At 40.6% G+C, this 25,676-nt stretch overlaps 1 protein-coding gene across 5 annotated transcripts; it reads right to left on the bottom strand.

The window, feature by feature from the left end:
• Positions 1–23,930, bottom strand: TECPR1 (tectonin beta-propeller repeat containing 1). Of its 5 annotated transcripts, XM_051632297.1 has the most exons (26): positions 23,829–23,923; positions 23,073–23,127; positions 21,061–21,293; positions 19,180–19,362; positions 18,577–18,699; positions 17,769–17,894; positions 16,778–16,952; positions 16,581–16,681; positions 15,072–15,173; positions 14,530–14,675; positions 13,146–13,672; positions 12,135–12,280; positions 11,169–11,324; positions 10,503–10,652; positions 9,726–9,883; positions 8,377–8,504; positions 8,010–8,112; positions 7,238–7,334; positions 6,777–6,856; positions 6,402–6,458; positions 5,359–5,533; positions 4,010–4,145; positions 3,577–3,669; positions 2,755–2,861; positions 2,176–2,295; positions 1–1,492 (listed from the first exon to the last, which is right to left on the bottom strand). In XM_051632297.1, exons 3-26 carry the CDS (start codon positions 21,289–21,291, stop codon positions 1,295–1,297), a joined length of 3,618 nt encoding a protein of 1,205 aa, XP_051488257.1. In that variant the 5' UTR covers positions 21,292–21,293; positions 23,073–23,127; positions 23,829–23,923; the 3' UTR covers positions 1–1,294. The 5 variants fall into 5 exon arrangements, with proteins under 5 accessions (XP_051488257.1, XP_051488258.1, XP_051488259.1 ...); XM_051632298.1 differs by lacking the exon at positions 23,073–23,127 and having other exon boundaries at positions 23,829–23,930; XM_051632299.1 differs by lacking the exon at positions 15,072–15,173.
• Between the last annotated feature and the right edge of the window lie 1,746 nt (positions 23,931–25,676).

Raw genomic sequence — 25,676 nt, 5'->3', positions numbered from 1 at the left:
TACGTGCAAACAGAAGTTTTACTTCTACAAATACAGTACTGAGACCACACCACACTGCTCATCATATAAAAATAACTCCATAAACAGTCACACAGAGAGGAAAAATGATTGTAAACTGCTGCCAGAGGAAAAATGTGCCTTCCTGGAGGTACTGGGAGAGGCTTTTCCAAAACTTCCCAAGGACAGGATTTCAAATAATAATTTCACATCACAGTCCAATTAAGATAAGACAGGGAAAAAAAGCTGCTTTTGAGAATAAAAAGTTGTTTCTTGTTAAGAAGAGGTGAATCAATCACTTATGAAAAACAAAGAGCAAAGCTTCATTCTGAACCCATGTTAGTCCATATTGGCAAACTCCACTGGTACCAGTTAAGTTGTTCTGCATTCCTACCACTGTGAAGTCAGAATCTTAAATAAGACCTCCTCTTGTCTTTTCAACTACAAAAGCACCATGTGCCATGATCTGGAACACAGCCTAACTCCTCACGTGTCTGGTGCCTTCCAGACTCATTAGGTAGGCATCTGTGTATCTCAATTATCATGGTTCCAGTCAAGATGAAGACAAAACATGATTTACCATTATTTGGGCTGATAATTTAGGATGAGACTTTGTCACGTAGTCAGACTGAGTAGGGTCGTGCTCTCTCCATAGTCTTGCTGCAACCAGTGGTTCCACTTCTTAATTAAAATACTGCTCATTGTGAGCAAAGATAGCAAAAATTGGCCCTTACTGGTAACTGCATCCTAAGCTGAGTTGTATAGAATTTAATTTTACTGATGGGAGCAAAAATAGCACGACCCAAGCTGTATGCTTCTGTAAGCAGGACTGACATGAGCAGAGTTACGTGCCTGTATAAATGCTTGTACAATCAGGACCAGTTATGTTGCCTGGAATTCATTTAAATTGATACGACATTTTAATCTCTGCTCAAATATGAATCTGAAGAATAGTGTGCGAGGTGTATGAATACAAACTAATATTTGTAAAAAAAGAAGGAAACATAGTGGTCATCTGCAAATACATTCACATTCATATGTAGCAGCTGTGGTAAAGGGTCAAAAATACATGGTAGCTAAAAAGCTTGCCTGCTTTGTCGAAACTATTAGCTCTATCAAGTCACATTTTACACATGATGAAGTAGAAGAGGTCAGTATTTAAAATACCCCATTGCAAATTCAGTGAAATATATTAATAGCACAAAAGGGTCATGTTTTTCCCTCCAGGCAAGAGATATTTAGTTTCTTTTTAAATTATACTGACTACTGCTTGTTTGCAACTTGTGATGGTGACAACTTAACAATTAACAGCATGTCTGTCCAATTCTTGATTTTCACTGACCATCAGAGGGGTTTTAGAGTGTTCTGTTTTCCCTTTACTCTCCTCATCTTCCAAATCCTTTGATACTGCAGGATTTTCATCAGAATTGTCATGCACAGTGACCCTAGATGCTGCAGTTGCATTTCCTCTGACTGTAACGTGCTCCCATCCACCCTGTAAAAGATTGATAAAGAACTATACAAGCAGAAATGTCATCCTGCAAGTACAGTATCAGATGTGATGCTTTACGGGCACTACTAGTTTTATAGTATTTATTAATAAGGAAAGTAATTCTGCTCTGGGCTGAATCAGGAAAATGGCTACTTGTAAAACAAAGCACAACACAACATACCTCCCTGACAGTGAGGTATGTAGGTAGTAACCTTGAGAATTATTTTTATTACAGGGAATTGAGATTAGTAGGGTCATGCATTCATAACAGAGCCACTACAGGTTCTCCATCAACTTAAAAGGGGTCAAAACCTTGTAACTGCCTTTCTCAGAACATTGAGGGTAATACAGGGAACAAAAATGATGAACAATCACGTGCAGACTTAGGAGGAATAATTTTTTTTAAATGGTACTTTACTAATTTTTCCATTATAACTTTAAAATTAACTATTTTAAATGAGTACTAATCAAATGAAAATAAATTCTTTTCCAACTTTAATTGCATAACCCATTCTATTAACCTGAAAAAGGAATTTAAAACTGGAGAAAAAATGTCCGTTTCCTGCAGGTATATGCAAGCTTTAGAAAGCTGACCAGCTGGAGCAGGATTTTACTCTCCTTTCTGAGTGTGCCTATGGGTATTTGGATATAGAGCTCTTAGGAAGTATTATGCCCTCAGCACTTACCCCAATACCATAATCCCATGAGAGGCCTTTAGGTTCCATTGGCTGAACACCAGTTCGATGGCAGACTGTTCCACAGCTCAAACTATGACTTCCTTGCACTTTGTCAGCTATCACCCAGACCTCAAGAAAGCAAAGAGGCAATAAAATGTGCTCTTCATTCTGCTCTTCCCAGACATGAAAATTTCAAGGCTGTTTGACCACTCTGAGAAATTTGTCTTGATTTTGAATAGGCCAAAACTGCTCTAGTTTAGTCAGAGAGACACCCAAACCAATAACTAGATACCAGTGTTATAATTAAACCAGTGCCAGATAGTAAGACTTGGCAGGAAAGAGATTAAATATATAAAATAGCCTTGTTTAAAAAAAGAAAAATAATTCATAAGGCTTTTCTATGGCAAAGGGATAGCTGTATTATTGGCATGATTTTTGTTATCAGGATTTCAGCATTTAGGCTGTCCCCTTGTGGAATAAATAAAAGCGAAACAAAAATAATTCTGAAGAACATTGAATTAATTTACGAAATTATATAAAATTTAATTATTAATAAACTGATGAAAAACAAGGAAGCTTAATACACACCTGGTCCAGGGGCCCTACAGACATTTTACGGATATTATTTGAAACATGATCCCAAGTAGATCCTTGAGGGTAGCTTGGTGTGATGCCTTGTCGGTACCAAAGATTGCCTGTAAAATCAACAGTCCTGGTTACAGCTCAGGACGTCTGCTTTCTATAAAGTGCTGCTAAACAACATAACAAATCAGTCCTTCATACTTTCTGTGTTCTGTAGAATTGCATTATGGTTTGGACTAATGTGTTCCATTGAAGGACAATGAAGTTCCTACTTTGGAATTTGTGTTTCTATAGTTATTCTTTATAACTTTTCTGGAAACCAGCAAATACTTTGTTCTGTAAAATTTCTTGGGAAAAAATATTAATATGAAGAACTATGCACTAGAGAAGTAAAGAAAGGAGATTAAGATCTCTGAAGGAGACAGGTGTTAAAGGCTTGTTTCTTTTACAAAAGAATGCCTCATTATTTGACTGGCAATGACATGGAACAAGAAGGTGTTCTCCTTCTGTTTGCATGTTCTAGGGTTTCAGACAAATCATTCCATTCAATTCTCTGAGATTCATCCATCTCTTCCCTCCATCTCAAAGTAACAGCATTGCTGGATTGTTGCTGTCTAGTGTACTATCAGATGTAACAAAAACCAAGCCTTCAAAACCAGTAAATTAGTGGGCTGCCTACTCCATCTCTTTGAATATGAAATATTACTCTTATTGGAGCAACAGTATCTGTCTGCAGAAGCTCTGACTTAGCCTCTCCTTTTTAAATCAATCTGATGTAAACTGATTTATTTTTTGCAACATTGATAAATAATTTTTAAAAATCCTTACCATTTTTATCCAACACAAACACAGATGTTCGTCCTACTGAGACTTGTTTTAGTTTTTGTTTTTGGGGTGAAGGAATATGGTACCAACAGTCACCTAAAAATCAGAAATACTTGAGTAAAACATTGAGAAAACAAAACTGTGTATGAGAAGTCTTGGAAATACTGCAGTTTAAATACTGTGCAAGAAAGCTGTGAATGATATTGCACTCGATAGATTTTTACTTGCTTGTTTTTAGAAACAAAAACTTTAAGTCATGCAAGTGAAGAGCAAATTAACTGCTATAATTATCATGAGTATTATTCATATGCACCGTTTTGCACAGCTATTGGAAAGGACTCTGCTGAAGAGATTTCTTGTTTTCAGACATGGCAGTGTAGTAGAGCTTATACAATGTGTAAGATGAAGACTGTACTAAAAAAGTACAAGTACTCACCTGCAGGTTTCTTTGGAGACACTGAACCCCGGTAGAAGGCAGAACCATCTCTAGCAATAGCCCACACTTGGTAAAATGCTCCAATTGAGATGGAAATGAAGGGTTGATCTGTTCCCACGTGCAGCCAGGATGTTCCCTAAGAAATCATGGAAGATGAGTTGTGAAGCAATGGGTAAAAATTTCACAACAAAATATAGTTGATTATTGCCCAATGGGAAGAAAACTAGATAGTGAAAAAGCCTCTGAAGAATAATTCTTACATAACTTTACTACGGAACTGAAAAAAGATATCTGATCTTCTAAAATATTTGGAGATAAAACTCTTTGAAAATAGCTGTGTTGGACTGTAACAGGGCCTTTACTTTTGAAATCACTGGAATTTAGGCACCTACATGTCTCTGAATAGTTAGGCTAGAGCCTTTTTAAAAATTAATAATCCCTTGGTTTTGATTACACAGAACAATAGTCTCACAAAAATCAACTGACATGGGGCTTCAGATCCCAGAAAACAGTAAGTATTGCAGTCCTTGCTGCTGCAGTGCCTTACAGATCTGTGCTATTATAATTTATTCAATAGGAAGAAAAAAAACCTACAAATTTTCAACTTCTTGCCATTTTTGTCCAAATTCCACTGCAGTATCTGTTAGATTGTTTTCCCTGTTGTAAATATGGCTTAAAATGAGTGCCTATTGACCCTAATGTGGTGTTTCAGCATATGTCTAATAGTAAGAAATAAATATTCCTATTGAAGTTATCGGGACTCTTTGTTCCTTTCTGCACACTCTACTGGACATATGTTTATTATTTCTGTCCTAGTCCATTAAAAAAAGTTAAATCTGTAGGTTAGTCCAGGCCAACCTGTCTTACATAAGCAGAATCACTTCTGGGCCCAGAAAAGCCAGTGGACAAACTCCTGCTGACACCCATGAGCACTAGACTGGGACCATACTTTAGAGAAATTCTGTCCCTCAGCAGTTCATTTAAATGGGATACACACATTATCAACAGTTGAAAAAAAATCAAGAGGAACTAAGCTATTAGTGCAGAAAGTGGAAGTAAAGTGCTTCACAAGAAGACATGCAGGGGGTGAGAAGACATTCAGGGGCTGAGAAAGGCTCCTGCAAGTGACATGGCACAAGCTAAGGTACGTTATGCAAGTTGAATGCTATCGTAAGAAATGTGAGCAGCAAACTGTGTTACACTTCATGGTCAAGGACTTTCAAATCTGGGTACATAAAAGGAAAAAAAGTAACAAGGTGCTTTGAGGGCACTGCATGACTGTGTGTATGTACTTGCATCATTACATGAAATGCATCAACAAGGCAGTAAAAGTGAACAGGGAGCCTTACAGCTGGATTTTGCTGTGTCACTCCAAGCCTGCAGAGCACATCTCCTTTGTCACTGATTGCCCACAGTGCTACTGCTTCTTCATCATCTGTATCTGAACTGGGAATTATGGAGATGTCCCATAGGGTAACAGGAGACACTTCCAGCCATGGCCCATTGGTGACTATTTTACATTTTCTGGAGAAAAAAAAACCCAAACTCATCAGAAGTATGTACTTTGTAGAACTGAATTTGTTTCCTGGTTCATTGTTGACTTCAGTGCAAACAATTCTAAAGTTTTTTTCATTAAGTACAATAAGGGTTACTATTTTAAATTTGAAAGAGCTTTACAACAATCAACCAAGGTTTGTATCAGGTTTTGAATTTTGACTTTTACTGGTTCCTCAAAGGTTCTGTTTTTTAAAAAAATTACTTTATGAAACAAAAGTCACCCAAGAAGTCTGCAGCCTAGTTTTTAAAACTCACTGGGCAACAGCTGGATAAAGAATATTTATTAGCATAGCTGTTAAATACTCTAGAACAGAAAGCATAGAAAAGCTGGAAATACAGTGAATGCACAGACCTTCCCTGCTTAATAGAATAGACTAGAGTATAGTGGCAGTTTGCTGTTTTCCAGGTTCCACCTGTGACTTAAATGGAGTGGGGATTATCTAATATGCAGTATGCAGAATTCATATGTTTAAACTATTAATATAAAAGACATTACCAGTTGTTACAAGTGACCTTGTATGTAGTAATATACCTAGACTCTACTATTCTTCATAATTTACTGTAAGAAAAATCAGATACAGAGAATAACTAGCTGGCTTTTACCTACGTATCCCACTAAATCAAATAGGGTATGTACCTGTAAAGGTTTAAAACTAAAGCCATAATGCTAAAGATGATCAGCTTCTCTACTGGAGATGGGTTATTTATTGCAAGTTTATTTGCTATTGCTTTTGTTGGTTGGGTGATAATACTCTTCCCCTCATAACTAAAGGAGACTTTAAAGGAACAGTTAGCATTCAAGTTAAAAACATTTATTTCTGTCTTAGTTCCTCACCTTGCCCAGCGCCTCCGTCGCACAAAGTCTTTCATTGTCTTGTGACCATGGTAGGACCTACCAAAACAGGTTGAAATAGGTGTTCATGAGGCTGTCACAGCATCTCCAATGTCAGTGCCAGCCTGAAAGCACTGTCTATGTATCTGCCCACCAGACATGCCTGCTGACTTTAAAATGCTTGCAACTATAAGCTCACCTTGCTGCCCGACCTCCCCAGCAAATGTCACTTAGTATGCCCATATAAAGAGGGAAATCAAGGCACACTTGTTTCTGTTAAAGCACAGTTAATGTGCTAAAAAGCAAAGAGGAATAATTGAAGACCTAAGCATGGCATTTGCCTGCTAGGATTTTAGGTAGAAGAAGGTATCTCCTTACGCTGGGAAGTCTGCTGCGTACTGCCAGCCTTCCCGATCCGTTCCGCCGGAAGTATTAAAATCAATATACCAATCAGATACCTGTTGTCAAAAGGAAACAACAACAAGCACAATCATCACCTAATGTTTATAAAAAAATAACCTCTTCTGCTATTTCCTTCCACCTTCTGGAGTGCAATGACCATCTAATACTTGCAATATAAATTCATACAGAGGTTCCCAAGTCTTTCCAATTCAGTTGAAGAGAGAAAGATTGGAACAGAAGTCAAAGTCCCACTAAATAAAAAATCCCACTCAAAGGTTAACATTCTTTTGACTATGAAAGGTTATTGCTGTTGTATAAATGGGGAAACCAAGGTTTAATATCACAACAAATCCACAAAGAGAATCCGATCCCAAGTCTTGCCTTGGACTTGCTAAACCTTGCCTTCTTAGTAAAAAGACTTTTAAGACAAAATTTACCCAAGACCACTGAGGAGAAGGAGGCTTGGTATTGATTTTTGTACATTCCTGCAGGCCAGATGCATCACTCCACATGTATCTGTCCGTGGGCAGACCTCTGTGGTGAAACAGTGTATGAGAGGAATGCAAGGTCATTTACAACAGAAAATTTAAAAGACCAGGGAAGAAAAGCCTATTTGTAGCACTTCCTACTCTCATACTCCAAACAGTCTTCTATCATAAATCCCTCTATTTAGAAATACCACGTGAGCGATGAGGATAGCATGAAATAATGTGCAATTGCTTCCAGATACACCAAACTTGAGGACCATGTGAACTTTTCTTTGTAGAGTGATATTGCTCACTACTATTTAAAACTGCAAGGAGAATCCCGAGTTTCTCTGGCACAGACACCCATATATGTGAAAGCGTTTTCAATATAATATTCGGGGACCCAATGTGTTTAGCACAGTATGTATATGACTATATAGGTCCTGATAAGAACTTTGCTACATGGCCCTAACAATGAAAGATGCTGCAAGTAGACACACTTTGTGCACTCATCAAGCACAGATCTGTAATGTTTTGCTACAAATGCATTTAGAATGGGTAATTACAAATCTAGAAAATTGAGAAACACTGCTCTTTTAATCTCAGGTTAACTAATGGATGTTGGAGGAGAGTGAAAATGGAATAACTACTAACTATGCTGAAAAGCTAGAACAAACTCCTTGTTTCATTTGACAGTAATTAAAAGTTACAGTAAGTAAATACAAAAAATTAAGTAAATAACCTGCTGCTATATCCAGTGACTGGGTTCCACCGTTGGTTCTCATAGATGTAAACACATTTAACATCTGATTGTGTATAAATGTTATCAGCACTACTGGCCAGTCCTGTGAGAAATAAATAATTTGGATTATAGTAAAGCTAAAAGTAAAGACACAACATTTAAAATTATAATAGCTACAATAATATTGCTGATTATCCTACTTCTCACTCTTAAGCTGAAAATATTAATATATAACTGCAATACCAATTCCTTCCAAATGCATGGCCTGTTCACTGGATAACCCTGCATGTTAGTTAAGCTAAAGGAAGAACAGCTGACCCAGTCAGGAAAATAAGTAAGAAACATGCATTAGACCAGTTGTCCCTACCTTGAATGAAGCCACCTCCATATCCACCAGTATAAACCCAGGCTGTGTGATCATATCCTATGCCCCACACTACGCCTCGGTTATTGCACTCTATCAGCCGAAGATGACCTCCAACTTGACGCCAAAACCTGCCAGAAATAGGACAATATTTTATCTACACCACGTCCATCAGGAATGGACACTTTCTGCTCACACAGTGCTGCAATCTGAAGGACACACGACTTGTCTGTTCAACCTTTGTCAAATCTGTAAGGTAAGGCAGTTGCCAGTTGAAAGCATTTCCCTCTGAACAACTACTGAAAAGTTAGCTGGAAGGAACCTGTCTGCATCCACTTGGCTTTGAAATATTTCACTATCCTTTTATTTTATGGCTTGTATTTTATATAGATATATACTTAAATGCTAGTTAGGATTATCTTGCCAGAATCTTTAAGTCTCAGTGGCCATCAGTTGCCCCAGCTTTAACTTCATCCTAATTTTTAAAAAATCTGGGAATTGCCTTTATCTAACAAGAAAACAAATTATCCACATATTTGCTATGGAGCTTGGTAAAACAAGAGCTTCCTATTCTCCTAATCTTTGCAGATTAATCCTCTTCTGGGATTTTGCACAACCAGTTGGCCGTGGTATTCTTCTGGGGAAGAATGAGGAAAATAAAGAGATTGCAGAGTAGTATTTTAGTTATCAGAACAGCAGGAGATCATCTAGGTCACAGATCTCCCAAACTAAGATGGGAGAGTACATCAGCTTTGTGATTTGCCAGATGTTGAAGGTTCTCTACCCTGAAGGAAAGAGACTAAAGGATTTCTCAGTTATTATTCAAAGGCACTTTGTGCAAGTAACTTGAAACTTTTATAAATTGAAGGTATTTTTTAAATTGAAGGTTGGCCTTTAACCCACCAGTTCTGAGGATGGTATTTGTTTTTCGCTTGAAGAGTTTGTAATAGAATCTGTAAAGGAGCTGCTCCTGGACTGGAGTGACTGTGGAGGACTGAGAATTTCAGATTTCCTGACAGATAAAACTAAAACCTCAAATTACATTGCAATTACAGTGATTAGGTTTACTTTCAGTCTAGGCCATCTCTTAATTTAAATAATTATGGCATTCAAGATGCAATCACAAAAAAAAGGGATCTCAGTGAGAAAGGCTTTTGAAATCACATGAATAGCTCAAACATCTGAAGAATTAAAATATGATTTGGTGAAATTCTTCAGATGTACTTATGAATAAGAAGGCAGCCATTAAACTATACACTCCAATGGCCCATCAAAGCCACTGACTTGATGTGAAAGACAATATTTGCTGGATGGCATCCCATGCAGAAAGAACAGCTTCTGAAACCTCTTACATTTGATCACATGGCATCAGCTGTGGTCCAGCTTCCAGTTCAGGACTTGGCTCACTAACAAAAACGTCTCCTTTACAAGTAACTGACCAAATGGCATGGTGAGAAGGAGGGCCTTGAATCCGTCTGCTTTCACAACAGGACATGTTCAGCAATGACAGCTATAAAACAAGAAGCAGAGAACCAAAAGCTTCTGTTTACACTGAGAACAAAAGTTTCCCTAGATGCTTCAGTATTACAAAACCAAGTTTTGACCTTTGCAGGTTCCTGCACATCAGCAAAGTGAATTAGCAGCTTTTTCTCAAAGGCACTGGAATTCAGTGTTTTAGAAATTAACATAAATCACTGGAACCAATGTGATTTGCAGTATGAAGTATCTTTCAGGTTTCCATTGCTTCAGTGTATATATGCCTGCCTATACATGAGACTTGCTCCAACAGTGAACACACAGAACAGTTCTTCTACCAATGGAGAAGAACAGAATAACTGAATTAACTCCTAACTAATTTGCAGCCAAATCTATATCTGGAGAGAGGAAGAGGAGGAAAAAGATACTGGTTTTACTGTGGATAACTGCAGCATCAGAAAGTGCATGAACTCTAGAGGAGATAGGAGGCCTCAGGTGCCTCTAAATATGCTTGAACAGACTTTTCAAATACCTAAATTATAAACTAGATAAGTAGCCTAGATACTGTAAATATAATGCTGAGATTTCAGAGACCAGCTTTTATGTTATATTTCAGACACTGCCAGCTTGAAATGAAAAATTCACAACATTACCCAGTCATGCATTTCTTGCTCTGTTGTGGCTGCCAGGCGGATTGGCCATCGCTGCTTCGTCCTTTCAGGTGTATATAGTGCAAAGGAATGTTTGGCTTCATTCAGAACTTCAACTATAATAGTGACTTCGTTCAGGAACACGTGGATATACTAAGACAAGAGAAAAAAAAAGTGACTAAGGCAAACTCAGATATACTTTCCTCAGTGCCAGCATTTTTGCACTTCAGGACTATGAATGAGGCATTCCTGCCAAGGATAGCAAAGAATCAGTTCTTGGTGCAGAAGGAATGGGGCTCAGTTTCCAGTCCTGCACTGCATCTGATTCCTACTGCTTATATGCATTAATCCTATTTATGAAGAGTCTGGCCCGCTGAGCTTGGCTCTTCCTTCACAATCAAGAACACTGTGAACTTCCAAATGAATTCATAATTGCTAATGGTTTAAGCAATGTGGATGGTTGCTGACTGGGTATTTGTGACATAACATCAACAAAGCTACGGCTTAGAAAAGCTTGCAATGTGTCAGTGCACTGGGTTACATTTGAATTGCTTCCCAACACTTAGAACAATAGCATACCATAATTTGCCTGTTTAAGGAAACCTTTTTCCCTTCAAAGCTCTTCCTTTGCCAAATGCAATGCTCTCAGGAGCCTCAAGCTGCACACACCTTTTTCTCCTCATAGTACATGTAATAGATGAAGAGGATGCTGTCACGCATGCCATCGCTCCCGGTGAACTGCTCTAGAGCAACTCGCACATCCATCCATTTATGAGGCTTCCAATTCCTCCACCACTGCAAGGTCCCAGTTTTAACCCAAACTGACTGCAAAACAAACACAAATTACAGGAGTGGGGAAACTACATGGATACTGTCTGTATCGTATCAGTTAATTCTGACACAGAATATACCAGGGTGTTCGTGAAGCTGAAGACAAAATTAAAAGAGACAAAAGTGGATGGAAAGGCACCAATTCTAATATGTTCCTTGATATAACACAGTTTCTGTTTGGACTTCAAAGGCTTCTGATCTTGTAAAACTTGATTAAACCCCTAGAGTCCAAATGTTTTTAATCAAATTAAATAATTTGGCAATTAGCAATGAAAGGACCAAAAATATGAATGAATCTGAAAAAAGCCAAGGAGTCATAACAAAAGGAACATCAAACAGAAGTGCTGCTATTTAAGTGCTGCTATTGATGTTTGCATCATTGCTTTATTGATACAAGTTGCATTGATGCCTCAAGGGTCACAGAGAGAGTAAGTTCACCTCCTTGAGTCACTGTTTCAATTAAGAAACCTCATCCTCTGGTGGAATAATTCAGATAATGTTCCATTTTTGCAAACATTTCTCTGTGGATTTGAGGTTTCAGTATATTCAAAGAATGCTCACCAACGCTTCATTTGCTCCTACAAAACTACCAGCAAACTTTTAGGTAAAGACTGCTCCGTGTTTGATAAGCTGCTAGTTTTCCACACAGAGCTCAGAAAGTGATAATCCAGGAAAGCTGTCACAGACAGAAGTAAGGACAAGAATACAAAGCTGACAGTAAGTTCAGATCAGTACATCAGAGATGTATTATTGATGTCCAGTATCAAGAGAGATGTTTAGCAGATAAGTGTCCTCATTGCTTACCTGCTCAACAGCCTGTTCATAGTGCCTAAAATTCTCCAGTTCCCGTTTTGTCCTTTCACTGAGCTGCTGAAAAATCTGCTTTCTCCAGGCTGCTGTCTGAGCTGGAGTGATGGACAGAGCCAGAGACTGCACGGAGGATGACAAACCTAGAACAGAACCCAAACCAATAAACTCTGGTGAGCTTTGAATACAGTTCTGTCAAAGGTAAAACACAATGCTGCTTTGAACACTGGACTGAATCAACCCAACCTAACATGATTTTTCTAATTATTATACTTTGGAATAAATGTATTACAGCCAAAGTTCATAAGTGATGCATAAAAATGGGACCACTAGATGATTACATAGAATATTTCAAAGGTGTAACCTTTGTTGGCAGCTTTGTCACTGTACTGCAAGATAATTAGGTAATACAATGCTTTAAGAGTTACACTGTTATTAAATACTGGGATGCCACAGTTCATGGTTTGTTTTGAAAATACTGTTATATTCTGTCTTTCAAGAATTTAAATTCCAACCCCATGCAGTTGTCAGCTGGGCTCCCATTCACAATGCCTCTGAGGAATTCCTCTATCTTACCCTTGTCTCAGTAGGAATGAGACACACTATTTGTGGCAGTGAGGCAGTTATTTGTGGCATCTGCATCTCTCAAGAGAGCCTTTTCACTGCTCTCAGTTACTGTTCACTGATATTATGGGTTTTGTCTGAAACTGCATTTTCAGTGCAATTTAGAAGAGATGCAGATCCAGCACACATGATTTCACAAAATTCTTGCAAAAACTCAGAGAAAATACTGCCTTTACATTTCTGTATCTCAATCCCCAAGTGCCCTGCAGCTAAATACATGCAGCACTGTCCTCAGACATGAAGTGTGTTAACAAACTGCAATGAAAATAAATGGATTATCAGAAGTTTTGTGCCATGGTTTTGTTAAAAAAAAACACATTATTCTTGAAGAGCATATTGAACTGTGACTGGGAATTAGGATCTGTTGAGGTGACTGGTCAGTACCTGATGAAACAGTGAACCACTTCAACGGGCTGTGTAAATCCACAAGACAGCCTCCCCCAGACACCCAGGCCCACACTGGGTGCTCATCAGCTCCGTACTGTTCTTCAGCTCCCACCGAGAACACGCCAAGGGAAGACAGGCTGGATGTTTCTGCAAAGGTGCTGACAGAGAGGACTGGATGCTTTTGGGCCTCCTTCAAGTCAATGTTTGTCCACCGCAGTTCTGCAGAAGGATTTGGGTTTGTGGAAGATTCATGCATTTCAACACTAGCTTTCTTATTGGTAGTTGAAGCAACACTGGCTTCTCCTTGATCAGAGTCCAGTGGATCCACAGTCAGATTTGCACGTATTTCTGCCATCTGGTTGCCTGTGCTGTTACCACTTCTGCTGGCTGCAGCTCCCATCGGGGGAGTGTTGGCAAGGTTCATGGGTACACTTGGAAGCTCTGTATCAGAGGAAGTATCTGCATCACCCTGAATGACCGCATTTGTTTGGTTCTGAATATCATCAGTAAAGAAACAGCCAGCACTGAAGGAACAATAGATAATTATATTAACTAGCATTCAAAGCATTCTAGATTAGCACAGACCATAGACCACAGACATACAGAAATCAACCTAGCATTTCACCTTTAGGAGGGAAAGAGCAGAATTATTTTTTAAAGATCAAACTATAATCAGGGAAAACAGTCTAACACAAATGTGGCAGACCAGTCTATTAAATCTGAAATACAGGAAGATACTTCATTGGTCTTTTCCATCAATTGGTGGTGTTGGCTGCCTGCAACTCTCAGGAAAACACTGAAGCAACATCATATTTTCTCGACATGAAATAACAAATAGGATGTTTTAAAGCCCATTATTAACTTTATGATTGTCTTTGCTAGAGGGCTTCTACTCAGCACACTCTGCCTCAGACACGTAGCTTCTGCAGCACTCCCAGCTTCATTGGCATGTCTTGCACAGCCAAAGGCCAGGAGTCAGTGGGGAATTACCTATTTAATCTCTCTAGGAAAGGCAACATAGAGTGACACTCAGGAGAAGGATAATTCCTCAGCAGAGTTCAGATTCTTTCATGACATTTCCCAGGTAACATTTTCTCTTAGAGGCTGGCTTCAGATAGTGATAGTAAAGCCCAGAGAAACATGCTTTCCTGGAAGCATGCACTGAATTCCAAAGTGGGAGTTTCTGTTTCTACTTTGAGTGCAACAAATGCTGCTCGTTGTTACTTTTAATGGCAAAACATGCAAATACTTTTTGGCATACATAATGGGTAGAGATACCTTCCCAACTTCTCTGACACTGTCCTATTTGAATGTAAAGAAGTATCTCCTAGCATTGAAACTCTTGGTGTACAAAGTCTTGAGCAGATATTTTACTAAGTACCTGAGCAGACTTGTTGAGCTCCCGGTCTGAGATCTGTCACTCTCTCGCCCAGACACAATTGCCTTCCACGTCTTCCCACTGAGCTCACTTGGTGTCACACCCTGACGAAAATAAACTGCTCTGTCATCACTGCCAATTCCCCAGACCTAGGGAAGGAAAAGGCTTGGTGAAGGAAATGGCATGGAATCCAGGTAGATACTAGCTACAAAAAAGGTGCAGTGGATAAAAATTCAGCATAAAAATCTGCTGGACATATAATTTTCCTTTTGTTTTCTGCCTTAATGCTGACACTTTAGATTCAGTTTAAAATTCTGTACCATCCAGAGAGAACTGTTTGCACCTGAATATGCCATACAAGAGACATGCTGACTGTTATCTTCTGGTGAAGAATTCAGCCACACATTCCTTCCTAGCAGTGGAAGCACATGGACCTCTTGTTCAGCTGTCCATACTAGCACTGCTGACAGTGCTCACCATGTGTGAATACTGCCTGTACTAACTGGAAAATCAGTATCCTCACAACTGGTATACAGCTGTCTTACCTGGTTATTTAAGCCTACAGTTACCATCATCATCTCTCCAACCATTTCAATCCAGCTTGTCCCACAAGGATTATGTGAGTTCACTCCTCTTCTAAACCACACCTACAACAACAACAGCAGCAGAAAGTCTAAATTTTGCTCCTTCTGCATCAGCAGACAGACAGCTGGAATTTAGTTTCTTGAATGCATTATTCTTAATCTCTAATGTTTTGCCACACTGCCTTAGAAGTCACTTATCTCCCTGGTTCTTTATCAGGTAAAGATAAAATAATTATTTTAATAGTAGCTAGACTGTGTGTCCTTGTGACCACCTACAGCCAGAACATGCTACAAGGAGACTTCTTGTTATGACTTTCTGTGACATGGTTTGTTTCTTCACCACTGGAAAAGTATTTCTATTACACATCAACTGTAGGCTATTTTTGGTGATTCTGAGTGGCCTTCTAAATAGTGTTCCTGTGTTCAAGCCCTAGGAGCAGGGTTGATGGAAGGAACTGTTTTCAGTGGTACAGCTCTTTAAATTGTCTCCTTTTAGATTAGTTTCTACCAATCAGGATGTGTGGTCTGAACCTGGAAAAATTTCCATCTGTATTTAGCATTTAGTAATGGCAAGCAGCTACTTTGGGAGTTGTTGGCTGAATCATGCAATAGACAGTGTTCTTGACCATCCTGTAGCAGATCTGAAGAAAAACATGCTAGCTTATCTACATTCATGATAGTGGTTTTGTTTGGCAGATGGAGCAGGCAGGACACTGTGTGTTACTTTGAGTAACTGACAAGTTAATCATTAAGCCAATTAAACAATTATTTAAACTGCTACACATACACATAATTCATCAATGTTCTTGAATTCAGGATGAAGGGGTTTGATTGCTACCAGCACAAGAGCACTCTAGTACATTCTTCAACACTTTAAGGGTCCCTGCAACTCGATCCTTGAGTCCCTTCCAACTTTAGATATTCTGTGATTCTAAGTTAAAACCCCAGAAAGGAAGTTATCACACATGCAGATAACAGATATGTCACTTCACAGATATGGAAAAAAACCTATATTAAAAGGCAACCAAGAGAGAACACTTGCAGTAGGAAGATTAAAAAATCAGATCATACAGAGAAGCGTAGATGAAAATAGTCCCTCTGCTGCTTTTGATGTAGCCCTCAGGCCATGAGGCAACAAGCCTGCACAGCTGGAGTCCCTTCCATTTCAATGTTTAACACTCCTTAGAAGTAGGTCTCTTTCTACGTCTCCCACCTCTGCACCACATCTGTCTGACCTGGGTTTAGAAAATTTCTTCCAAGAGAAAAGCAGGAAATCTCTCTTAAATTAAAACTACATATATCACAAACTGCAGAGTATTCCCATAGCAGCAAGGAGCACCTGAATTCCCCAAACCATGGGAATAGGGAGTCCAAATCACCAACGTTTCCTATGAAAGTTACATGCCTGTTTGAGAAAAGCAGATACAAAAGGGAAGGAAAAAAACAGAACCAGAGCATGACACCTCTTACTTTTCTATCTTTTGTAACACACCACACCACATCAACACCCACAGAGACATGCATAATCCCATTTTCAGAGCTTGGAGACTCCACAATACTCCAGGAAATTCCTGCAAGAAACAAAACCCAGAAGGTATCGTAGGTTAGTTTCTTATTCAACACTATATAAATCAAAGGGACTTCCGGCTAAATTTAACAAACTTTACCTTGAGGGTTATTCCTATCAATTCCTTCTCTCACAATAGCTTGCCCTTCCCAAAGAGTTGCCCAAAGGAGGTCATATGGTCCACAGCTGATCTGTACAACTTCACCAGGAGTGGTGATTAAGGACCATGTGGAACCTTCTGGATTGTGATGGCAGACATTTTCTCTGTACCATACCTAGACAAGTTTAAAAATAAACCAAATAAAAGTTAGAAAAATATCTCTACAACAATGAAACCATTGAGACAAACTGGAAAGAACAGTTCTCATTTAACAAGATTTTTTTAATGCAGTGTATACACTTTGACCTTTAAAGGTATTTTTTGATGTTGATTATTGATAGTTGAAGACTATTTCCTTATGTACTAAGGGAGGAGGCTTTTCTACAGACTAGCTTTTATCATGGAAGCAAATCTGGATTGGGTACAATAACCCATTGCTACAAGTTCTGTGTATATTTAAACATTTAAAAAACACTTCAGTGTATTTCAGGTCATGTTATATAAACCAAGGAAGAACAAATATATAACACAAAAATGTTACTGTTAGATGATAGCCTGACCTCACTTTCACTGAACAGAGCTTGCTACAATATGGGTAAAAAATTCCACTCTCTGTGCAGCCTTCAGTGACATCCAGTCTGTATGCTAGTCTTAGTCCTATTGTCTGTGCACTTTATAGATAGACCACAGTCAAAATAGGAAGGTCAAACATAGAAAGCGTCCTGTGGTAGCTGTATGAGTGCTCCAAAACATGACTGCTGAGTGCTGTTTATTTCTCTGGGCATTTTACTTGGGAAATAAAAGCATTTTACATGTCAGGCAAGTATGCCTGTAGAGTGAAAGCCCTCTAGCTTTCACCTCCTCTGCCAGCTGCACAAACAGTGTATTTCCTTACCAACATAAGACAAAAGCAAACTTGCCTCATTTTAAAAGCATTTAACTCCTTTTCAGTAGCAATTTCTATTAGAAAATGTAGGGGACATGCACATACCTTTCCCTGTAAAGAAACTGCCCATACTGACAAGCGGCCAAGAGGCTCATCGGTGATTTCCCATCCTCCAATGGAGATGTCATTGAAAGGGTCTGGCAGCTGATCTGGATCATCATGTGATACAATCTGAAGAAAAGAGAGGGAAGATTGGGAAAAGAAGAGACACTGCACACAGATAAGTGATTTAGCTGGTGGCCTAACTTGTTTCTTGCAGATTGGTTTATGTATGGCTTAATCAAGTGGCTAAGCATGGAGATTCTTCCTCTTGTTCAAGGTTGCTATATGCAGAGAGAGGGGAAATGCTGCTGAGGCAGCACAGAAGTCTGTGTTTCATCCTGTAGATAAAGGCAATTTTCACTCACGGAACAGTGCATACAGACAGTCTTTGAATTAGAAAGCTGGAACATCACAAATTACATTTTTTGTACATTCTTAGAGTGGAAAAACAATTATTGAAGAACAGTTACTCAAACAGATAATGGACACAGCTGGTGACTGATGGAAGACAGGTGCCACCTTCAGAGAGAGTGTTTTGTTAAACAACCAAAGGAAGTTAAAAAGTTGGTTTGAAATTTGAAAGGAGCTTAGCATCTATCACCAACTGCATTACCATGAGATTTGGCACCTTAGTACCACAGGTTGCTATGAAAAATCCCAGCCTTCCATTTATACTTGCAAGAATTACAAGTTGGAAGTCAAGGAATCCAGGTCCAGCCTATACAGCACTGAGAAAAAATAGACTTCCCTGCACTTATGATTTGCTGTTGCAGAAAATCAGTTTATTTAATATTGAAAAGATATCCAGAACCTTTGCCCAAATGTCCCGTGATTTGTATCTCCTGTATCTGATCCACCTCCTGCGTCTGACACAAGAATTCCATTTCTTATCCTTTGTGTAGGTGCTGGGGAAGTCTATGGCATAAGTCCAGCCCTGCAAACAGAGGTTTTCTTTCATGAAAATCAGGACCAAGGGAAATCCTGAAAACATAACTCAGAGCAATTCTGCCCAAGAGTCACTCCTACTAATACAAATTACTGTTCATGTCTCAACAGCCCTGATTAACAGATCATCTAATTCCATGAATGATTTATGAGTTGTGTCCCAATTCCTTTGCATGATATAGACAGAACAAACAAGACATAGCAAAGCATTTTACTTTTTTTATAGTAAAGATCTTAAGAAACAATGAAGAAAAAAGCTTCTGTAGAAGGTTCTATAGACTCAAAGGTCTCCAAGCAAGATCCTTCCTTATGCTATATTACAGTTGAGCTATTTCCCAGAAAGAAGTAAAGGGAAGTTAATTGCCTGTTATTTTTACAGACATTATACACTTTTATAAAAGTGTATTGTATTTTATTTTACAGACTAAGGATTCCCAGAAGAGATCTCTTTTTGGTATTGTTCACCTACCCCTTTCTCTGTTGGTTCCCCTCCAATATTTTCATCCACATACCAGTCAGACTCCCACTCCCAGTGTGGTGAGGGCAGTGTGAAACTATCAAGCTGCTGGTGTTTTAGCCCGCTCACATCACTCCACTGCCAGCGGTCACTGGGCAGTAATTTCTCACAAAAGCCACCAACTGGATTCCAGCGCTGCCAGAGATAATAAACAAAATATTTTATTTGAGAGCACATTATCTTGTTGTACATCTGCAGAGTCCTCAATTATATATTTATTTTTTTCCATGGCAAAACAGGAGTAAAATCCTGGGGTGAATGAGAAAGTGCTCACACTGTAAGCCCCTAGCTAACCTCATCTTTAGAGGAAGCTTTTTTAGGTATCAAAGAAGGGCTGACTTTAGAGGTAGTCCTGACCAAGGCATTTTCAGCTACATAAACAGGAACATTTGATGACACATTTTACTACAAACAGTGCTTTTTTCTTTGGTGATGTGTGGCACCATGATATTGCAGCATTAGGATAAGGCTGCAGAGATGGCCCTGGGATCTCTAATCTAATCCCTGTGAGAACGATGACTTGCATCTTGCCTGCACCAGAAAAATAGCACAGCTTCTGTGCCAGATACTCTGTCAAGATAACTGCATCAGTAAATCTTCCTTGTATCTTATGTTGTACCAAGAGTTGTTGTTTTTTTTCCAAATTTGGCTTTAATCCACTACAGAACAAGTAACTTGCTGGGGTTTTCACCAAAGCAGCTGTGATTTACCCCCCTCCCCCCCGACTCTTACCGACTATAGAAATATTGGCAAAATCTGTCATGTAATTCTGTATTACATTTTAGGGCACATGGAAAACCAGTGCTTAAAAATCCTCCTATAATTTTTATGGAAAATATTATTTACTTCTACTAGGAATCTGGCTAAATTGCTTTGCACGTTATCTGTAACTTATTTGAGTTTAATTTTGTCATTGTTTGCTCTTGCAGAATATTTCCTTTTGTGCTTTCTAGTATTTTGGTTTCCATTTTTTCATAACCTAGAACAAACAAAACAGAAGTTTTAAAATAACAAATAAAATACATTTTAAAGTTTTCCATTTTTAAGGAACATGTTTACCTAACAAAAGTAACATTCTTAAATGGCTGGAAAAGTTGTATAAATGTTAAACAATATATACAATTAGTTTGTTTTATTTTTACCCATGTAGATAAGTTAATGTCTTTTCTCAAAATTTGCTCCATTACCCATTAGAAAGCTCAAGAAAATCCTTTGGTTTTCTCTATCAAATAACTTCAAGTTCACTTAAAAACAAAAGAGATAAATTTCCCTTAAAATACTATTTGAAAGACATTATTTTGAAGTGCATCACATAGAAAAGATCATATTTCCTATGCAAAAAAGCTAGAAAAATTGCACTTTAATGGAGAGTTACGCCTGTATTAGAGAAGTCTTTGAAACACTAAAAAGTAGCATTTTCTTAAGACTAATCTGTTTCTGATATCTTTGTTGCTTGGAAGTTACACTGGACGTTCTCTTGAGGGGATTTTGTATTTGTCACTAAGGAAAGGAAAACATCAGGTGTAAAGGGTGAGCATTTCAGTCTGCAATGGCTTGCATCAAACAGCCCACAGCACACACTGGCACGGCTCTTGCTAAGAGCAGGGAGATAGAACCTTCCTCTGGCAATTAAAATAGTAAAAGAAGAAGCTGCTTTCTGGTGCATACATGCTCTTCAGAAATGTCAGGTTAAAAAAATTGAAACAATAAAACCAAACAATCTTCCTGTGAGAAAAAAACAAACATGCAGAGACAGCTGATGTATGGATTTGCTGTCATTCCTTCCTGATGGGTGTGTGGCAGTGTGACAGAGGTACCCATGACCTGTCATACCTGGTTCTCATAGGTTTCTTCCTGGTACCTGATAGGAACGTCACCCGAGAACACGTAGGTGTACACTTGATGGTCACAGGCTATTCCCCAGCAGCACTGCTTGACAGCAGAGACTCGTTTGAATTCCAGCTGTGTGTCCTTACAGAGCTCCCAGTACTGGCCAACAGTAGACAGAGTGTAAACCCTCCCAAAAATGTCAACAGCCCACAGAAGTGAACTGGGCATGGCCATGTCTGAAAGGCAAAAAAGAGGTATCAATAGAAATGACAGCTTAAAAAATTGATCTTGAACCTACTGTAGATCAGTCCTACTCTGAGCCATTATCAGTCAGATTAAACACAGATGTAAAGAATGATCTCTTTTAAAGAGCCCATACAGAGCTGGCAGCTGAATCTCTTTCAGTTGGAACAGTTACACCTCTTTGATGGCCCTGAAAATACATGTGAAAGACCTTGCTACCAGCATGCTATTGTCCATCCTACAACAGACAGCTCTGGCAGGCGCACAGAAGTTAACACTGAACTGAGATGAAGTAGCAGGCAGCTTTGCTCTGAAGACCTGATGCTAGTGGTGCTACACACACATCTCAGTTCCACAAAGCCAAGACATCTTATGGGATCTCCTCCTCTGCCTCCTCTTGGCGTAGGCCAACATAGCTACATAGGCACAAAGGAAAAGATGTGGAAGGGAGCTTCTCCATAAGCAAGCATTTAGTTTTAATCCATGGACATATCCCCTAGTGGTGCTAGGAAATGCCTTTCCAAGGCATTCTGGTGACCACTTTGGGATCTGATCTTTATTGAATATACACAGGTGTGATATTTATTGAAATATACACAGGGTGTGGTTTGACAATGGAGATCTGGTTGAGTTCCATTCCAGTTCTATCACTAACCTGCCATTTTCTGGGCACTGCAGCCCTACCCTTTATGGAGGGCGCAACATTTCATGTGGGGCAGGTGTGTGCCAGTCCTTTTAGAAGAAAGACCAGTGTATTTCTGTCACTTGGCCTTCTGAATGCCATTAAACTGAACAGATTTTGGTTGCTCTGTATGTCTGACAGTCAGAACTATTGATGAGTATTTTGAACTTTGCCTCCAGTTCTAGTAACTATGCAGTGGGAGACCAGAAAGGGAAAGGTAGGGAAAAGGACTCAGATCCAAAACAATGAAAAAAAAGAGGAATTCTTGCTTGCATGTTAGCATGGAACGTTGCTGCTTGGTTGTCAAATGACAACTGTGCTTTCAACATGAAAGCCTAAGGAGACTTTTGTGCCTGCTTTCTGGCTGATGATAAGCAGTGGTACTGAGGGACTCACTGGAATGTTGTATTTGAATGGCAGAGGTGAAACTGCAGAGAATCTGTGTCAAAGAACAGCCCAGTAGATTCACATGGGATCCCAGGGAGGATGCTTCAGAATTCTTTGATTCCTAGAACTGCTGCTGGCTAAGTATCTAAAAACTGGGTCCACCAGGTGGATAAAAAATAAAAGAAAGAAAATTTAAAGCAGCAGGGAACCAGTGAGGCCAGTGGAAGGTCAAGAGCAAAACTCTCCTATTAGTTGTAGCAGCATAACTACAATGAATCCTTTTTTTTTTTTTTTTTTTTTTTTTTTTTTTTTGGCGTGGCTGTTCTTGGACAAGCTGTTTATCCTCTTCACATCCTGCCTTTCTTTGTTAGCAAAAGCAGGATAGTAGAAAAGGACATAATATGGAAAAAAACTGAATGGAACCAAGGGAAAATGAGGTGAAAATTACAATGTGTGTACCACTGAGAAAATAAAGGCCATGAAAAGAAGCCATTCAGTATCAGCACTTACAATTCTGCAAAACAGTCTTTATAACAGAGGAAAATACAATGCATTGAATCATAAGCAACCAGAATGACAGCAAGTCTGGAGTAAAGGAAGCACTATGGATAATGCAATGAAGAGATCTACCCAGCCAGATAATAAATAAAAGTGATGCCTGGGCGTGTTAAAGGTGGGAAAATATACAAATGAAGGCCTGTACCTGGAATGACAGTGCAGGCGGGCAGCAGAGGACCTGGAACGAACCTCAGAAAGAGCTGGTGAAAGTTCCAAAGATTATGAAGTTAGGAAAAATATAGGTGGGACAGCATGTCAATAATCCTGGCAGGCGCAACTGGATGACCTCAACTGCAAAGGCACACGCTTGGGCAGCCGATCCAATACTCGTATGAAGGCACGTATGAGCGGCTTTACATCGGCGGGGACCTCCCGGTGCTTTACAAACTAAGGAAGCGCGACTGGCCGCGGGAACAGCCCGCGATGCGGACAGCGGAGGGCGCCGGGCAGCGGGCAGGGCGGCGGCAGAGCCTGCCTGCGCGGGGCGGGGGCCACCGGGCGGCCCCGGCCAATCGCGCCGCTCGTTCCCCCCTCTCCGCCCCGCTCCCACACGGAAAAGGAGCCGCTCAGCTGCGGGCAGGAGTCGGCAACGGGTCTCCGGGGGTGGTGGTGGTGCAAACCCGGTGCCTAAAAACGCCCCGCGACCCCCGCATTCCTTCCCCGCGGGGTGTTGCGGGAGGTACCGGCACCTTCCCACAGCCCCGCGCGCTCCTCCCGGCGGCACCGGAGCCGGCGGGCGGGGCGGAGGGGGGCAGGGACACGGCGGGAGCTGCGCCGGGCCCGGCGGCGGCCCGATCTCCAGCCGCGCTGCCCGGCCCACCCCGTTCTCAGCGACCGGACGGCTGACAGCGAGCGGCTCTGCCCGAGCCCGGCCCACCCTCTCCCGTGTCTCGCCCCTCACCTGCCTCCCGCCGGCCTCGCCTCCCCTCGCCGCCGAGCTGGAAGGAGCCTCCCGGCCCGGGGCGGCCCAGCGGCGGCAGCGGCGGCCGGCGGAGAGCGCCGCGCTCCCACGGACTGCGCCCCCGCGCGGCCGCTCCCGGCGCCGCCGCTGGGCGGGGAGACGCGGCGGGCGGGGCAGCGGGTGCGGGGAGAGGCCGAGGGGCTCCCCGGGCGTGCGAGCGGGATCGGCACCGCCGGGGCCTTGGGGAAGAGCCAGAAGCTTGCTGAGGTGAAGCCCAGGGAAAGGGCGTGCTGCAGCAGAGCCCACCCCTTCCCCTCCTGCTGCTGCGCCGGGGGGTCGATGGTTACAGGCAGAGGTTGGAAAGACAGCGTTTGCCTGAAATGCCGTTTGCTCGTGATGCATCAGTCATCAGGGGGTCTACAGGAAAGCCTGTAGCGACAGGACAAGTTGGGATGGCTTTAAAGTGGAACAGAGTAGATTTAGGTTAAGACATCAGGAAGAAATTATTTTCTGTGGGGGTGGTGAGACCCTGGCCCAGGTTGCCCAGGGAAGCTGTGGCTGCCCCATCCCTGGCAGTGTTCAAGGGCAGGTTGGATGGGGCTTGGAGCAACCTGGTCCAGTGGGAGGCATCCCTGCCCATGGCAGGGGTTGGAACTAGAAGAACTTTAAGGTCCCTTCCAACTCAAACCATTTTATGACTCTGTGTTGTGTGAGGTATAAGGAAGGAGGTGGCCTTCATTGTCACAACTTGCAGCAGTACAGTAGTTGCATGGCACTAGTCCTTCCCAGGACACCAAAGGTGCTTCCCTGCTGCAAAATAATAACCTTTCCTTGAAAGGGCTGGTTTATAAATCTCAGCATTTGCCATCACATTTCTGTTCATTCTGAAGTGATTCAGAAAATCTAATGAGATAGACAAGAACTTCCCTGCCTGTCTATTCAAATAACCAAATATGAAAGAGATCTGCAAACAAAAGGTATCTCAGATCTTTGTGTATCTCAAAGGTGCAGTAAATGAGGGTGGAAAAGCAGTCGTCTTTGATTTCAGGCCTTTTTCAAAGGGAACTGGTAGATCCATAGTGAATCCAGCCTAAGGAGTTTCTAGTTGCTGGTTAAAGAGAATACATCTGCCTTGCTCTTGTTCTGTGGCCTGTAGGTTCAGATGGTTTTGTTGTGAAGAGGATTGTGGTTTGGAGGGTTTATGTTCACATTAAATTCTCTAGAATGATGACCGTATGATGCAAAACCATCCTGTCTGGGTTGGTTCCTCCTGAGCTCCAGGAACACTTGACTCATGCTGCTGTGGTTTATTCCCCCAATACAGAATTTTTGGTCCCTATTAGTGTGTTTATGATTTGGTAATTGTAAAACATTTTATAAAGAAGACCAAAAAACTGTTTAGATCCTAGGATCCTAGATTCTTCATCTTGCAAGGTTTGTAGCAATTGTGACTGATTGATTTGACATGTATTCAATCCAGTTGTCATTTAAGCAGGTGGAATCAAGACTTGTTTCCTATGGGAACTGGATTGCAGAAGAACTTAAGGAGCATTCTCTGGGATCTTCTCACAGTTTGGATTTTGAACCACAGTTCTGTAATGTTACAGGATGACAGCATGAATGACTGGTTATGCAAGGACTTCACATGATAAGTCATTTACAACCAGTACAGCTTTCTTATGCTTATTTTAAGAAAGATGTTACATATGAAACCAAATCAGCACTCTCCAGAACGGTGGCAGCATGTAACCTTTTTGTGGTTGGAGGCTCTGCTGTGTCTGTAAGTTGATGTAAAAGTTAGGAATTAACTCATGCCTTATGAAAACTCCTGCTTGCTTTGGGTCTTTG

The sequence above is a fragment of the Apus apus genome, chromosome 14, assembly GCF_020740795.1.
Source record: "Apus apus isolate bApuApu2 chromosome 14, bApuApu2.pri.cur, whole genome shotgun sequence".
NCBI lineage: Eukaryota > Metazoa > Chordata > Aves > Apodiformes > Apodidae > Apus > Apus apus.
The sequence above is the reverse complement of the archived record's forward strand: the minus strand, read 5'-3'. Positions and strand labels throughout refer to the sequence as shown.

Coding starts and splice junctions, on each gene's coding strand:
- TECPR1 (XM_051632298.1), bottom strand. CDS start 21,291: ATGGCCATGCCCAGTTCACTTCTGTGGGCTGTTGACATTTTTGGGAGG. Junction 11,325..12,134: donor ATGAACAGGCTGTTGAGCAG/GTAAGCAATGAG, acceptor TTTGTTTTGCAG/TCAGTTTGGGTTAAAACTGG. Junction 5,534..6,401: donor CGACGGAGGCGCTGGGCAAG/GTGAGGAACTAA, acceptor TTTTTTCTCCAG/AAAATGTAAAATAGTCACCA.